This window comes from Meriones unguiculatus, chromosome 3, assembly GCF_030254825.1.
Source record: "Meriones unguiculatus strain TT.TT164.6M chromosome 3, Bangor_MerUng_6.1, whole genome shotgun sequence".
Taxonomy (NCBI): Eukaryota; Metazoa; Chordata; class Mammalia; order Rodentia; family Muridae; genus Meriones; species Meriones unguiculatus.
In genome coordinates, this window is record NC_083351.1 from 82115136 (window position 1) to 82133452 (window position 18317).

Genomic DNA, 18317 nt, shown 5'->3' on the forward strand with positions numbered 1-18317 from the left:
GTAACCAGGGCATACCTAAATTCACTAGCATTCCAGCATTGGGCAAAAAAGCAAGTATCATCACCACAATTACTTGGCTCTATCTGGCTAATAATGAATAAAAATGGGGGATATAAACAAACAGGTGTGGGCTTATAGGAAATATTATGAGAAGCCTTAACCCCCTTGTTGGAACATCTTGCATCAGTTCTAGAACTAGCAGTGGTGGTTTCCGAGGTCTGAGTAGGTTCAGGAGACCATTGCCCCCAGGGGCGAGACATTCTCCATGTAAATTGACTTAACTCCATGTTTTGCTCCACTTTTGAAAGTCATTTAAATTTCTTAAATTATTCCCCCCCCCCTTTTTTTTTTAATTTTTCCTCAATTACACTTTATTCATTCTGCATCCCCCTATAAGCCCCTCCCTCCTCCCTTCCCAATCCCACCCTCCCTCCTCCCTCTGCACGCATGCCACTCCCCAAGTCCACTGATGGGGAGGTTCTCCTCTCCTTTGTGATCTTAGTCCATCAGTTCACATCAAAAGTGGCTGCATTGTCCTCTACTATGGCCTGATAAGGCTGCTCCCCCCCAGGGGGAGGTGATCAAAGAGCAGGCCAATCAGATTATTCAGAGGCAGTCCCTCTTCACATTACTATGTAACCCAATTGGACTCTGAACTGCCCTGGGCTACATCTGTGCAGGGGTTCTGGGTTATCTCTATGAATACTCCTTGGTTGGAGTATGAGTCTCTGGGAAGTTCCCTGTGTTCAAATTTTCTTGTTCTGTTGTTCTCCTTGTGGAGACCCTGTCCTCTCCAGCTCTTACTATTTCCCAGTTCTTACATAAAATTCCATTCACTCTGCCCAACAGTTGCCCATCAGGCTTAGCATTTGCTTTGATAGTCTGTAGGGCAGAGGCTTTCAGAGGCCCTCTGTGGTAGGTTCCTAGGTTGTTTCCTGTTTTCTTCTTCTTCTGATGTCCATCCTCTTTGCCTTTCCAGATAGGGATTGGACATTTTAGTTAGGGTCCTCTCTCTTGCTTAGTTTCTTTAGATGCACAGGTTTTAGTGGGTTTGTCCTATGTTGTATGTCTATATGAGTGAGTATATACCATGTGTGTCTTTTTGCTTCTGGGACAACTCACTCAGGATGATCCTTTCCAGATCCCACCATTAACCTGCAAATTTCATGATTTCCTTATTTTTCATTGCTGAGTAATATTCCATTGTGTAGATGTACCACATTTTCTGCATCCATTCTTCAGTTGAGGGGCATCTGGGTTGCTTCCAGTTTCTGGCTATTACAAATAAAGCTGCTACAAACATGGTTGAACAAATGTCCTTTTTGTGTACTTGAGCCTCTTTTGGATATATGCCTAGGAGTGGTATGGCTGAATCTTGAGGAAGTGCTATTCTTAGTTGTCTGAGAAAGCGCCAGATTGATTTCCAGAGTGGTTGTACAAGTTTACAATCCCACCAGCAGTGGAGAAGGGTTCCCCTTTCTCCACAACCTCTCCAGCATGTGTTGTCACTTGAGTTTTTGATCTTGGCCATTCTCATGGGTGTAAGGTGAAATCTCAGGGTTGTTTTGATTTGCATTTCCCTAATGGCTAGTGAGGTTGAGCATTTCATTAAGTGCTTCTCTGCCATTCAATTTTCCTTTACAGAGAATTCTCTGTTTAGCTCTGTTCGCCATTTTTTAAGTGGATTACTTGGTTTGCTGCTTTTCAGCTTCTTTAGTTCTTTATATATACTGGATATGAGTCCTCTGTCAGATAAAGGGTTGGTGCAGATTCTTTCCCAATCTGTAGGCAGTCACTTTGTTTTGGTGATGGTCTCCTTTGCTTTGCAGAAGCTTTTCAGTTTCATGAGGTCCCATTTATTGATTGTTGCTCTTAGAGCCTGTGCTGTTGGTGTTCTGTTCAGGAAGTTTTCTCCTGTATCAATGAGTTCTAGGGTATTCCGCACTTTTTTTTCTAGCCGATTTAATGTGTCAGGTTTTATGTTGTGTACTCATACTTTTTATCAAGTATTGTAATGATCTCAAAGCTAATGTTAACTACTTGTCCATGATTAGGAGGTAGTAAGGGGGATATTTTGACTCAACTGAAAATAAGAACAGGGAGAATAACAGAGAATAAGAGGAGGAGTGGGAATTGTCTTTATTGAAACAGTCAGTTTTCACTGTAGTAGATCAGGACTGAATAGGGAAAGCAGATATTGGATAATCAGTATTAGAGACACTGCTCACCCAGTGCAGAATTTGCATTAAAGGTCATGATAGTCCTCCATATGTCAGGTCATCCGTATTCTAAATATGTTTTTTTCATAATGCTGATAGCTGATAAGTGCATGATTCAGAGATTGGCCTTCAGCAGCTAGTAAAAATGATGCCGCATACCACATATGGTAATACATACTATAACCCCAGCACTCAGGAAAGGCCAGAGGATCATAAGTTCCAGACCAATGTAGTTTAAGTTTAGTAGCTCAGATAAACAGCAAATAAACTGAGTAGAAATTCAGTGAGGGCATCAGACAATGGACCTGAACATTAAGAATATAGTGGTGGCTTATGGTCAGTTGAAATACAATGTTGAGGTGTGTGAGATTATTATAAGTTCATTAATTTAGAACTACAAGGAACTTATTCCTTCTAATATGAAAATATTCCCTAATAAAAAGAAAATTTCCCAGCTAGGCAGTGTTGGTACACACCTTCAGTCCCAGCACTTGGGAGGCAGAGGCATGAAGATCTCTGTGAGTTCAAAGCCAGCCTACTCTACAGAGCAAGTTCCAGGACAGCCAGACCTGTCTGGAAACCACTACCACCACCACTCCAAAAAAAGAAAATTTCCCAAAAATCTGTCACTTTATTTTTTTTTTTTTTTTTTTTTTTTGATGTGACTAACTGTCCTTCATGTATTGCCTGTAAATAGTAAAAACTACATGGAGGATTTGGGATGGGGCATTGCATATGTGGAAGGGTACCAAGCCTACAAGTGCACTGTTTAATTCAAGGGTTTGAAAGGGATCTGAACAGAAGATGTAAATTTGGGACTTTGTTGTATGTCCTTGTTTAAAGCCATCATGACCAAGGCAACCCTTATAAAAGAAAGCATTTACATAGGGGCTTACTCAAAATTTCGGAGGGTTAGTCCATTATTATTCTTGCTAGAAGCAGACAGGCATGGTGCTGGAGCATTAGCTCAGAGCATTACAACATGATCCAGAGGCAACCAGTGAATACAAAGAAAGTATAAGACTGGGCCTGGCTTGGGCTTTTGAAACCTGAAAGCTCACCCTGAGCTACACACCTCCTCCAACAAGGACACATCTTCTAGTCTTTTAAACAGTTCATCAGCTAGGGACTAAGCACACTTACATGGGTGCCATTCTCATTCAGGCCACCACTGTGGATAAAAAAATTGAGAGTAAGTACGGAAGAAAGGGTATCTATGAACTATTTGGTAGCAGTCCAGGCCCTGTATAACAAACAAGAAGGAGCCAGTAAAAAGGACTGATTGTAATGTCATCAAGGAAAATTAGGAGACGTGGAAAGCCAGTAAAACAAATACAAATGGAGAATAAAGCAATGGAAGTGGTGCAACAGAGTCTCAGAGTTCAGAAAGTGTAGAAAGTTTCATCTAGCGTAAAATGAGTACAGAAGTGCTCAGAAATACCTAACCTTCATAAAAGCAGTTAAAATGAGTAATGGAGATATTTGTAATGTTGAATCTAGGTAGGTTCAAGGCAAAAAGTCAAGGAAACCATTAAGGCAGTTCAGTGGAGCATTCTCCAAAGTTGAAGTCCTATGTTTCAGAAACATATTATATTGGCTTTTTTAAGATTGCCAAGTTTAGTACAAACTTAGTTTTTGTTTTTAAATTTCTTTCATTCTGTGTGCGCCTGATCCAGGTTTATGTTTTCTTACCAGTCCAGTCACAGAGGGTTAATACAGGCAAAGAATTAAGAATTTAATGGAAACCTTCACATCTGCTGTTGACTCTACTGGCTAAAATTTGCCATTGTCAGTGATTTTTTTATAAATTCAGTTACAAAACAGGAACTTGAGACCAGGGACAAAAGTAAAAGCTCCTTTAGCAATTCCTGTTTCTCAGAAAGGATGTCTTAATCAGCCAAAAGGAGTGAATGAGTTTTACAAATATTGACATCTTATTCTCCTCTTAAAATACTGTACATCATCAAGTGTTTTTATTTACTACAACAGTGTTCAGATATGTACTAACTCAAGTTAAAAACTGTCAGAAATTTCTGCTATGTATTATTTATGTTAGGGTTTTGGAAAAGAGGGAATAAACACAAAATTTTTCCTTTATGTGCTGTAGGGAATTTTTTCACAATTATAAAAATAAGCCTTCTTTAGCTTAAATTAATATTTTCTCAAAATTTTCCATACTTAGTAAAGGTTTAAGCTTTTCACAATATGAAAGTAAAAGTGAATCTTAAATAGTCATAACTCTTTCACTGAATCTACAGACAAGATTAATTTGTATAGAGATGCAGTTCCTTTATTTGCAGATGCAGTTTCTTTATTTGTCCTTTTTACTACAGATATATCCTAAGCGTACATTAAGTAATTGATCTTCTAAAGTCATTTCCCCTTGATTCATATATATCCCTCTAAATTGCAAATTGTATCGTGATCATGTTCATTGTAGCTTACCAAACCATTTCTTAATATTGTATTTGGCTCTTTTATAAACATACAACATAGGATAAACCCACTAAAATCGGTACATCTAAACAAACTAAGCAAAAGAGAGGACCCTAACTAAAACGCTCAATCCCCATCCTGAAAGGCAAAGAGGATGGACATCAGAAGAAGAAAACAGGAAACAACCTAGGAACCTGCTACAGAGGGGGCCTCTGAAAGCCAGAAGAAGATAACAGGAAACAACCTAGGAACCCGCCACAAAGGGCATCTGAAAGCCTCTGCCCTGCAGAATATCAAAACAGATGCTGAGCCTGATGGCCAACTGGCAGGCAGAATGAATGGAATTTTATGTAAGAAGTGGGAAATATCAAGAGCTGGAGAGGACAGGAACTCCACAAGGAGAGCAACAGAACAAGAAAATTTGAACACAGGGAACTTCCCAAAGACTCATACTCCAACCAAGGACTATTCATGGAGATAACCTAGAACCCCTGCACAGATGTAGCCCATGGCAGTTTAATGTCCAAGTGGCTTACATAGTGATGGGAAGAGGGACTGCCTCTGACATAAACTGATTGGCCTGCTCTTTGATCACCTCCCCCTGAGGGGGGAGCAGCCTTACCAGGCCACAGAAGAAGACAGTGCAGCCATTCCTGATGTGATCTGATAGACTAAGATCAGAAGGAAGGAGAGGAGGACCTCCCCTATCAGTAGACATGGGGAGGAGCATGCATGCAGAAAGGGGAGGTAGGGTGGGATTGGGAGGGGAGGAGGGAGGGGTTTATGGGGGGATACAAAATGAATAAAGTGTAATTAATAATAATAATAAAAAATATATATTGTGTTTGGCTTTATTACTAAAATATTATGACAATTGATAGCTCTGTAATAATGAGATTAATCAACCCTAAGAGGAAAGGATGAAGAATATATTACTGCTGTGGTTTGGATAAAGTCTCCAAATGTCCAGGTTTTGGAGGCTTATTTCCTCAGACCCAGTGCATGGAAGTGGTAGGACCTTGTAGAAATCTTTCAGGACATGAAAACATGTCCACCAAGGATATTGTAGGACTCAGGCCTTTTTCTCCTATTTCTTGTTGGTAAAGTATATGATTTCCCTCTCCAGCAGAAGCTAACAGTAGAACTTTGATGAAAGGGCTCACATTTAGAGATGGCAGTTACTGCTGGCCTTCATGTTGGACTGTACGTAATGTTTGTGTTGTCTCCTTTATCCTGTCTCCCTCAGCAGTTACCACAGTGTCTGCCATGAGGACATGACAATTAATTATTAACTTCCTGCAAGCCAGAGAGGCTATTTGGGAATAAATATTTGAACTGAGCCTTGAAGAAGAGTAGACATTTGACCACAAGATGACCATGGTTGGAAAGAGAGAATCACATGAGGAAACATTGCCTCTTCTGGATTACAGGAAATAGCATGGATTAGACTGAAGCAGTCATAAATGTAGAAGGCTTTGAATGTCAGACCAAAGTGTGTTTTTGTTCATCTGGTCCCATAATGTCTCAAAGTCTCAGATGAAGTGAAATATAACTTACTTGCACTTCCAAGTGATTGTGAGGAATAAATAGGAAAGTGTATAGAAGTGTATGCACTTCTCTAACCTCGAGAGTGATATAAAGTTGTTAGCTAAAACTTTGATATTATTTTGGATTTCTCTTATCCAACTCATTATTATCTTCATACCCATAGCAGATTGTTTTTTCCACTTATCTTACCTTCTCTTTATTTCTGTCTTTCTGACTGCATAGACCTTTTTCTCTCCCCAGCTTGGTCTTACCCTTTTCTCTCCACCTTTTCACATCATGTTTGTCTTAGAAGACCAAATTGAAATTCCAGGGATCTGTGAGCATACTGTCTTTCTTTCTGAATTGTTCAAACACTTATCACGAGAGACAAATTTAATGTTCTCTAGTTTATAATTGTAATATGCTTTCTGTGTGCTTAGCTGGATGATTAGCTCCAAGGGGCAGACAGAACATATGGCTTACTTTATCTTTCTTTGCTTGCTAATTTAAAGTCTTTATAGCAAATGTTTATTAAACTATAAAAATATCCATAGTTGCAGCATATATTAAATAATAACTTTAATTTTACAGTTGGAGGATAGAATAATGTACACTTTATAATAATGTCATTTGTAGATAAGGAATTCAAGTTAGCATGTAAACCTGGAGGTTCTTAAGGTAGATAAGTTAGTGTTTGTACACCATCAGTCCCGGTTTATATGGGATTTTGAAAACTTATATCTAAAGGAAACTCAATTTTTTGACATTTTTTTTGTTTTGTTTTGGGTTTCTTTGTTTATTTGTTTTGTTTTAATTTAATTTAATACAATGAAAGAGTAGAGAAAAACAGAGCAACCCATACGCTAATGATATTTCTGTAGGCCAGAAACTACTAGTCTTGGGTGGTGGCTCATGTAATATTTTAGCATGTGGGAAGCTGAAGCAAGAAAATTCCCACAAGTTTAAGACCAACCTGGATTGCACAGTAGGTTCCAGCTGGCCCAGGCTTTGGAATGATGCCCTGTTTCAAACAAGTTCAACAGTCAAACTTGGGAAATTTCAAATTGTGCCGTGTAACTATATAATTGATTCAGTTGAACTTCCTAACCTGAATAATGAATACATAGCCAAACAGTTCCATTATATTATTCGAGAACGAGATACTTTCTCTTAGCATCCATTCATCAGTTGGGAGATGCTGAGAAGCAGCTAGTATGTGCTAGAACAAAAGCAGATGCATGGTACAGAGGACAAACAGGGATGTTTTTGGTGATTTGAGTGTGTTTATAGATTAGGAAATATTTTTATAAACAAATATATAATAGTAAATTATGGCAAATATTATTAGAAAAATAGACTACTTAGTAATTTTAGATTGGATAAGTCAGGAAAACATTTGTGAGGCATATTTGATGTACCCTGTAAGGAATGAGTAGAGGTAAATAAATATTCCTTATGAGAAAAAGTAGAAATAGCCAGAGAAAGGCAGCACATGTGGGCCTCGACATGTTTAAGGATAGAAACTATCCAGAAAGCTACATGATACAGTGAAGTGGGTAGGAAGACTGAGGAACCCAAGTGCACGATGGGGAAGCTACTGAAAAGATTGATATGAATGGATTTATATGCAAAGGGAGAGGAAAACAGGGGAGGGGAAGTTAAAAATATAGACACATATTAGCAGACTAAGGAAATATTAGAGAAAAATGTGGAGGTAGAGAACATTATATTTCCCAAAATCAGAATCAACTGGTGAGTTAGATTGAAGTGGCCGAAGATAAGACAGAGGTGCTAAGCATGACTCCCACAAATTTGTCTTCAGTGAATGAAGTAAACTGGGGGGAGGGCAGGCTGGGAGAATCAAGAAACCATTTTGGGACAGATTAATTTAGTTGTCTATGTAACTTCCAAGTGTAAATCCCACATCGTCAGATATTTGTCAGAAGCAAATTCAGACTAGTTAAAATATTCTAAGGTTAATAAAGATGAAATCTGTATGGAGACAGGCAGAAAAAAGTTCAGTGACTGCTGTCCTGATGCTTGTAGGAACTGCATGAGTAGTATAAGGAAGAAAGACAGAATTCTGTGTGCTAACAAATTATACCTGATAATAACTGCTTAAAGATATGTGAACCTGGGAATTCAAGGATAGGACAATTGAGAGAACAGGAAAGAGATGTTGTATTAATGAATATGCATGAGTGTACATCTTCTGAAGGAAATGCCACCCAGCTCAGACACACAGCCAAATAAAGATGAACCCAGTCATTCAAAGCCTGCACTTCTTAACACAGGACTTCTGTAAAATGGATTACGGTGTGACACATGGGTGATGTTTTAAAGTCCTATATGAGTGACACTGACTGTTCTGCTGGTTTCCAGTCTCTACTAGAGTAGGAGCCTACAGACAAATTAAATCTATATAGGGGTTTAGAAAGCAAAAGCTGAGGTAGGAGAAAAAGCGTGTCACAAATGGCACTAAAGATTTAGCAACCAGAAATGATCCAGGGTTTAATATACTGCTGTTAGGTTTGACGAAGGGAGGTCAAAAATTGGCACTTGGCTTGCCCAAGAGGAGTAAGTTGTTGGTGGCATTATCAAGAGGTGCTTCTCTGGTGAGGTGCAGATCCTTGCCACTAAAGGCCAGGTATATTGAAATTGTGTGATTTTGTGTGTGATGTGAGTGAACAGAAAAGAAAGTAAGCTCACACACACACACACACACACACATACACACCAGTGAGCTGAACAATAAAACCATGAATGTGCACAGTTGTTTTCAAAACCTTGTTAACAAAATGGAACAAAGTGCAACCAAACCTGGTGGAGGTTAGGGGACAGGAATGAGAATCAGACTTTGGGGCTGAAACAGGAAGGAGTTCTAGGCTCCTTAGTAAATGGTGTTGTGAGTTCCTCTTTAGGCAACAAAATGAGATCCTGGTTCCCACCATATGAACTAAGGCAGTTAGATAAAGCACGTAGGTAATATATGACAACCTAAAAGTTAAAATTAACAACCACAAAATTTTTAAAAGTTTTGGGGCTTTTGCTTTGGTTGGGTTGGGTTTGGTTTGGTTTGGTTTGGTTTGGCTTGGCTTTTCATTTTTCAAGACAGGATTTCCCTTTATAGCGTTGGCTGTTCCAGACTCTCATTGTAGACCATGTTGGCCTCGAACTTAAAGAGATCCATCTGCCTCTGCCTCCCTGAAGATGGGATTACAGGCATGTACCACCTCACTCATCGTATCATTTTAATCATCTAAGTTTTATTTTTATTTTCATGAATTTGTATATATCTTTACAGAAATTAGTTATCTGTTGTTGCCTTCTTTTATATTTTAGCTTAAAATTCCGTTTAACCTATTTTTCTAGGAACCTAAGAGTTAGAAATTTTTCTGGCAAGACGTCCATATGCTTTCCTGTGGGCTTTGTCTGTGATGTGATGCTAGAGAGTTCTAGAGAAAATACCTTCTTCATGGAGTCTGCCAGGCCCTGACCACTGAAAAATCAGCGATAAAATACAGGGCTGGTTGGACTCTTAGACATGCACCACACAGATAGAGACTGCATCTCAGAAATGTGGCTTATCCTGACTTAAGTGCTTTTCTGTTTTATTTTACCAAGGTCTAACGGTGCTATAAATATATTCCCTTGTAGAATGTGAAACATAGAAAGTACGCACGGTGGAAGGCAACATACATTCATAACTGCTTAAAGAATGGGGAGACTCCTCAAGCAGGCCCTGTTGGAATAGAGGATGATAATGGTATGTATTTATTAGTCCCAACTAAAAATGTTTTAGTAGAATCTGAAGTTTTTAGAAGATTTCTGAGTTTTCAGAAGGTACTAGCAGTTTTTTGTTTGTTTGTTTGTTTATCTGCAATAGTAATAATACTGGGACCTGAGTGGCATTTCAGATTAACACTTTCCATATGCCGTCTGTTCATGTCAGCCAAGTAGCTTGGCTGTCCCCTATATCTGTGCAGATTTCATCCCCTTATAGGAAAACAGTCCACTCTAGACCTAGAATTGTTCCCAAACCACAATGAATATGGTATTAGTGCTGTGATGGTTTTGTGTATTTATTTGAATTGTATATTGGCAAGGGAAGGGACAATACTTAACATGGCTCTAAAAATTACAGAGCATACAAAAGTAGGAAGTGAATTTCTCATTTCCATATTTTCACTTTCCTAGATCCTGCCAGAACTCGGACATTTAATACATTAGTTTTTGTTTATCTTTATAGAGATCACTTTATGAATTTTCAAGCAAATAGGATAGATAGACAAATGGATGGGTGGATAGATGGATAGGTGGGTGGGTAGATGAATGGATGGATAGATAGATGGGTAGATGAAAGCATACATGGATAGAGTCTCTTCTTTTCCCACACAGTTTATAACACCATGTTTTACACTTGAATTATAAAAAAGAAAACTTTATGTGAGAGAATTTTGACATTACATAGTAAATGGATATATACATAAAAAAATATAAACATCTTGTTATTTTTATTTTACCTGTCACTTAATATGGCACGAAAAAGGAAAGGGAAAAATGTTTCTCACTTTAAAAAAAACAATTAATAGACATGTAGTCAATACAGCATTAAAAGACAGTGTCACATTGTTCTCTGAATTGAGAAAAGTCCAAATTATATCATTTTATTAGATGATCTGAGGAATCTGTGGAGCTGATTGTTTACTGCAGTATCATTAAGCTTTCTTACAGGATTATGTAGTATATATTCTAAGCTTATGAACTACATATCATTATTTCAGATGTTCATTTTTGCTATGGCAATCCAGAAGTGACCAGACAGTTGTACATGGTTATGTTCAATATGTTGCTTATCAGAGTTGGCCAACTACAATCTAACTTGTTTTTCTTATTGTGTTGGATAAAGTGATGAGACTGTCCAACTTTGAAACAACTTTGAAACAACATTGTGAATAAACATCACTTGGTCATGATATGTTATTTCTTATTACACAGATGGATTCCATTCATTGTTACTATAATAATGAGAATTTTTGCATTGGGATACTCATAACTAAAATTTTAGAAGCTTTTGAGGAGGATTAAAATGTTATACTCATGGGGTGGTTTATGAAAGCCTGTAACTCCAACTTCAGGGGATCCATCTCCTCCAGCCTCTGTGGGCACCAGAACTCACTTAGACATACCTGAGACAGACACACATACATGTAAATAAATGTCATACTTCATGAATAAAATTTGAAAATTTTTGCTGTGAACATAATTGAGCAAATATTCTTGTTGAATGGTTTAGCATCTTAGGATATATACCCAGAAGTAGTATCTTGAGGTAGCACCATTCCTAATTTTCTGAGAAAGCACCAGATTGGTTTCCAAAGTGGTTGTACAAGGTTACATTCCCACCAGCGATGGAGAAGGGTTCCCCTTCTCGACAACCTCTCCAGCATGCATCATCCCTTGAGTTTTTTATCTTAGCCATTCTGATGGCTGTGAGGTGAAATCTCAGGGTCGTTTTGATTTGCATTTCTCATAATAGCCAGAATCTGGAAACAACCTATCTGTCCCTCAACTGAAGGATGGATACAGATATTATGGGACATTTACACAATGAATACTACAAGGAAATCATGAAATTTGCAGGTAAATGGTGGGATCTAGAAAGGTCATCCTAAGTGAGGTAATCCAGAAGCAGAAAGACACATTGTATATACTCATTTATAAGTGGAGAGTAGCCATTTACTAAAGGATAAACATACTAAAATCTATAGTCCTAAAGAAGCTAACCAAGGAGGACCCTAGGAAAGAGGCTGAAACCTCACTCAGAAGGGCAAACAAGATAAGACATCAGAAGTAGGAGAAGACAAGGAACAGGACAGGAGCCTTCCACAGGGTCCCTCTGAAAGACTTTACCTGTCGGGGTATCAAAGGAGATGCTGAGACTCATAGCCAAAATTTGAGCTGAGTGCAGGGAACATTATGGAAGAAGGGAGAGATAGAAAGACGTGGAGTGGACAGGAGCTCTACAAGGAGACCAACAGAGCCAAAATAATCTGGGCCCAGGGACCCCTGCAAAGACCGATACTCCAACCAAGGACCGTGCATAGAGGAGACCTAGACCCCCTACTCAGAGGAAGCCCATAGGCTGTTCAGTTTCAAACTGGACTCCCTAGTAAGGGGACAGGAGCTGTCTCTGACATGAACTCAGTGGCTGGCTCTTTGATCACCTCTCCCTGGGAGTGTGCCAGGCCACAGAGGATGACAATGTGGTTAGTCTTGATGAGACCTGAGAGGCTAGGGTCAGATGGAAGGGAAAGAGGTCCTCACATTTCAGTGGACTAGGAAGGGACATACGGGGAGGGGGAGAAGAGGGTGATGGGTGGGATTGGGAGGAGATGATGGAGGGGACTACAGATGGCATACAAAGTGAGTAAACTGTAATAAATAAATAAATAAAATGGGAAATTCCTGGTCCTATTTTGTTCTATGGAGCACCTTATATAGGTTCAGTTATCTATTCTTTTAATGCTTTGTAGGAATTTTCTGTGGAGCTGGGTCAGATAGTCCTTAACTATAAGTCTAGCACACTGGAAGGCTGAGGCTGAAAGATTTCTCTGAGCAGACAGCCAGGTTTATGTAGTCAAGAAAATTTAAAAGAAAACAAAAAACGGTGGGGGGAGAAGAAGAATGAAGTCAGGTGTTGTGAAACCCTCTGTGACACTATTCTTAATCTATGCCTACATAGTAAATAAATTTACCCTAATTAAAGAACTACTTATTTGGCCTGATAAGGCTGCCCCCCGCCTCAGGGGAGGTGATCAAAGAGCAGGCCAATCAGATTATGTCAGAGGCAGTCCCTCTTCCCATTACTATGGAACCCACTTGGACACTGAACTGCCATGGGCTACATCTGTGCAGGGGTTCTAGGTTATCTCCATGCATGGTACTTGGTTGGAGTATGAGTCTCTGGGAAGACCCCTGTGTTCAAATATTCTGGTTCTGTTGTGGAGTTCCTGTCCTCTCCAAATTTTACTGTTTCCCCACTTCTTTTTTTTTTTTTTTAAAGAAAGCATTTTTTTTTTTTTTTTTTTTTTTTTTTTTTTTTTTTTATCATTTGAGAGGGACCAACTTTAATAGAGAAAAGCCTTCGTACCACTGGGCATTGGTAAGTCTGTAGGGAGTTTTCTCAGTTACTAGTGGATGGGGGAGGATGCAGTCCATTGTAGGTGATGCCAGCCAATGATGGTGACCCTGGGTTCCCCAACAAAGCAAAACTGAGCAAGCCGTGAGGAGGAATCCATTAAGCAGCACTCCTCCATAGCCTGTGCTCAGCTTCTGCATCTGGCTTCTTTTCTCTGTGTGAATCCCAGCTCTCATGATGGACAGTTACCTGGAAATGTAAGGAGAATAAAATTTCCCATCTTTTTATGTAGGTTTTGGTTATGATATTTTATCATAGCCATAATAATCCTTAATAAGACACACCCTTTACTATCCTCTTTCTCTCTTTTTCATGTTTCAATTACTACAAATTTATTTCTGTCACCTAGTCCCCCTTCTGTATACCCACTACAGTTGTGTTCATGTTTATATACTTATGATTAAAATACAAAATTTGTAAATGATAGGGTACATGTAATAATATTTTTTCTAAGCCATATGTCTACCTCTCACTCTTCCTCACGGGTCACGTACCACTTTGAATTCTCCCAATCTGCTCTCAAATGTAGAGTCCCTGAAACTTCACTGTATACTAAAGAAGTATGACTGTGTCTTGATAGACTCTCCCTTCCAGGTTTTTATCTCATATTTATGAGTAAATTTAACATTTAGAAAGTGAAAACCCATGTAAACATTATGCTAACTAATGCCATCTATGTATGCTTTAAAAACAATTTGATCAAATGCTTTTGGAGGCCATGGATACAGGAGGGCAAGACAGTATTGTAGACCAGATAAAACTGTTAATGTATTTTGTGTGTCTTCTTACAGCTCTAAAATATTCTTGATGGATTCTCCCGTTTTATTAGTTATTTTTAAATTGTGATAAATAACAGTACAAAAGCAAATTTTTAAGAAAGGATTCCTTGAGGGCTTTCAGAGAACTAGAATCCGTGATAGCAGAATGAAGGCAGCAGGTGGCAGACCTTGTTTTAGCTGGAGCAGAAGCTCAGGGATCACATCTTAAAATCTATGTATGTATTTAGATATGTATGTATGTATGTATGTATGCATGTATGCATGTGTACCATGTGTGTGCTATAACTGGAATTATAGATGACTGAGAATCATCAAACAATTCATTGGAATCAAATGTGGTTCTTTTGTAAGAGAATCAAATGCTGTTAACTACTGACTTGACTCTGTATTCCTAAAACTTTTGTTTTAATGTTTATTTAAGTGTTATCTGCTTCATTCTTTCTCTCCTCTCCACATTTCTGAATCCTTTTTCAATCCAGATTTCCCTCCCCTTTTCTGCATCTTCTTCTATCCTTTCTCTCAACTACCCTTCTACTTTCCCCTTCTTTCTGCTTAAAGAAAGCATTTTTATTAGTGTACACAGGCTATCTTTTCCTGAAAGCGGGGTTCAAGATCTCATCATTGGATATGAGAAAGACACAGTTTTTATAACTCAGGATTAGGGAGTTCCAAATGAGGAATTTGGCAGGCATTTGCAAGGTTATAGAAGCAGAACATAAACATAACAAGTTAGTCCTAATGACAAAGGCATGTTTGCAAGATGGTCATACCAAGGTAGACATAGCAATAGGTAGTCATAACAAGGTCTTCATGGTCAAAATCACCTTTTCTTGAAACAGGCAGCACAGAACCATTTGTAGCTAAGGTTACAGATGGGTCATAGCCCAATCCTTGAGAAATGGAGGTTTAATCATGAACAGAAACGAGCCTAGTTTGTCTTTACTATATGATGGCTTTCAAGCCTAAGATGGAGGCAGCTGGTTCATCAATGATTTGCCTGCATGTGTATGTGCATATCGCATGCCTTCTACTCACAAAGGCCAGAAGAGAGTGTCGGATTTCCTGGGACTGGAGTCACAGACATATGTGAGCCACCATGTGGGTGCTGGGAAGAATTAAACTCCCATCCTCTGAAAGAACAACCAGTGCTCCTAAGCACTGAACCATCTCCCAACCTCTGTGGGGTTTGATTGTTTATTCGCTTGTTTTGTTGTAGTTTCCCACTTCTTACCTAAAATTCCATTCACTCTGCCCAACAGTTGCCCATCAGGCTCAGCGTCTGCTTTGATAGTCTGCAGGGCAGAGGCTTTCAGAGGCCCTCTGTGGTAGGTTCCTAGGTTGTTTCCTGTTTTCTTCTTCTTCTGATGTCCATCCTCTTTGCCTTTCCGGATGGGGATTGAGCATTTTAGTTGTACACAATGTAGCCACTCCTGATGAGATCTGATAGATTAAGATCAGAAGGAAGGAGAGGGGGACCTCCCCTATCAGTGGAGTTGGGGAGGGGCATGCATGAAAAAGGGGGAGGGAAGGTAGGATTAGGAGGGTTGGAGAGAGGGGCTTATGGGGGATACAGAGTGAATAAAGTATAATTAATAAAAAAATAAAAAGAAAAAAAGAACTACTTCTTTCAATTCATTTTAGAAACCTCTGGATGTGAATGAGGTTCTTCCTTTTAGCTCTGAGTTAGTTCTATGCAGAGATGAGGATACCGGTACAAGCTTGTATGCATCCACTGACAAATGTGACAATGGTGCTAAGTATCTGTGGCTTGGGAACATTGTGGAGGGGAGGGTAGAAATACTTTATGAAGCAGCATACCAGGACGTGTTCTATGAAACAATGTCTCCTAGAAATGGATACATAAAGAAGACAAGAATGTGGCAGTATCAGTTAATAAGGAAGAGGGTAATTTTTTTTAGGGTTTTGCCCCTAGACAAAGAACCATGACTGCTGACAGAAGGAAAATGAGCCTTTCCCAGGGATGAGCTCCATTATTGATTGCTGAATGCAAAGCAGGTATCCTTGAAGCCATATACACACAACAAAAATAGACTCATCGGGTTGTATTTATATACATTTGTTCATACACATATATACATGCTTATACACACACATAACTAATCAAATAGAGGCTTATGAGTTTGAGGGTTTGGAGTGTCTGGAAGGGTCTCAATTGAAGGTAGCTGAGAAAGGAGGAATGGAGGGAGTGTTAGAATTCTATTTCAGTTTAAAACATTAAAAAAAATGTAAACAGGTACCACATAAGACTAGGAAGGATGCTGAAATCATTAATTTGTGGGGCAAAACAACCCAAAAGATAGCCCATGTGCTATTAAAATATAGAGTTATGGTTTAAATTAAGCATATACTTAGCATAAGACCTAGAGAAAAGGTTTTCAACCTGTGGGTCGTGACCCATTTGAAGGTCAAGCGATCCTTTCACAGGAGTCACTTAAGACCATCGAAAAATAAATATTAAAATTATGATTCATAATAATAGCAAAATTACAGTTATGACATAGCAATGAAAATAATTTTATGGTTTGGGTAACCACAACATGAGGAACTGTATTAAAGTGTCACAGCATTAAGATTGAGAGCCATTGCCCTAGAGAAAGATCGAGGTATGTTTACACAAAGAACTGTATATAGATGTTTGTAAGAGCTTTATTTTTAATTTCCAAGAATCTGGAAATAACCCACATAATACTAGTTTTTAACAAATTAAATATTGATCTTTCTTAATTTGAATGCCACCTTTTTTTTTAACCTTTATTAGTTTTTTTGACAGTTTCATAATACCTTCTCGATACTTTGTCACTGCTCACACTCTCTAAGCCCCTCTGAATCCCTTTGGCTTCCTTCCTCACTATAGACCTCTTCTTATATTGGTCCATTTTTCTTTGTTTGTTGTGGCTGGCTAATTTTAACCAGGGCCATATGTATGTCCAGGGTTTGGAACTAATCATTAGAACCTTGCCAGCTCATCAGTGAGAATGTAACTGAAGATGTCATCTCCTCCCCAGAATCTGTCAGTAGTCCATCACGCATCATTCAACAGAAAAGTATAGAGCCCTGGAACCCCTCTCCAATCCATGATTCGCTGTTAACAAGCCCAGCCATGTGTACAGCCATTACAGGTAGCCATGGTGCTATGATATCATGATTACATTTGCTATGTCAGGCTAATAATTTAGCATTTCCCAGACCTTTTTCTTATTTTCCTGATCTTAAGATCTTTTTTCCTTCTCTTCATGAAGTTCTCTTAGGTTTTAGGGGATAGTAGAAATGTCCTGTTTAGAGCCAAACACTCAACTATCTACTATTTTTTAGCAACTTGAAAGCAATGAGTATCTTATATTCACCACCATTCATTGCAAAGAGAACCATCTTTGAGCAAGGCTGAGAGTAGTATTTGTCTGTGAGTATGTATAGTTTTATTTCTGTTGCTTTGGTAAAACGTTTTAACCAATTTAGGACAGTTCTGACTAGATCATGTGGTAACAATCATACCGTTGTTGTACTGCTGTGCACATCTTGCCTTCATGTTGGTATTGTACTGTCTAGGGCTTGCAGCCAAGTATGACCATTGATGCCAACAGCCTTTTTTTCATCTTTTGGCAGGTGCTACCAAGCTTATCCTATTAGAAACATTTAGTTCAGTTCTAGCTTTATTTCCCTGTATCTTGAAATCAACATGTACAATGTCTTTAGTAGTGGGGATTTTTGGTAGTCAAAAAGAATAAACAGAATTGTGTATTGATTTGGTAGTCTATGGGGCTTCCTTGACCAACAGGTTGTAAAGTTGGTATCCCACACCTGCTAATGGGCTGTTCTTAATAGCCCATTATCTTTAGGCGCATCACTTTCCCACTCTGCAAGGTAGCCCTCTTCTTCAGCTTCTCCCTTTATTCCCAACCTTGACCTTTCCTGCCCCATCCATCCTTCTCTGTTTATAAAGTAGTAGATGTCCATGTTATTTTAACATACCCTTCTATTAGAATAACCCTCTCTACCTCTCAACTTCCCCATCTTTGTCTAAATTTTCCACCCCTAATGTTCCTCCTCTGTTTTCATATCACCTGTGTTCTCTTACCCATCCCCTCCCTTAAAGCACCTCTCACCTTTGTTGCCCTTTTCTACTTCTTCCAGGTA

General features: G+C 38.8%; 1 protein-coding gene across 1 annotated transcript in view; it reads left to right on the plus strand.

The window, feature by feature from the left end:
- Positions 1–18317, plus strand: part of Vta1 (vesicle trafficking 1) — a 74802-nt gene that overhangs the window by 37000 nt on the left and 19485 nt on the right. The window contains exon 5 of the mRNA XM_060380228.1: positions 9840–9948. Within this exon, the coding sequence (XP_060236211.1) occupies positions 9840–9948 (109 nt within the window). The remainder of the gene's footprint in view (positions 1–9839; positions 9949–18317) is intronic.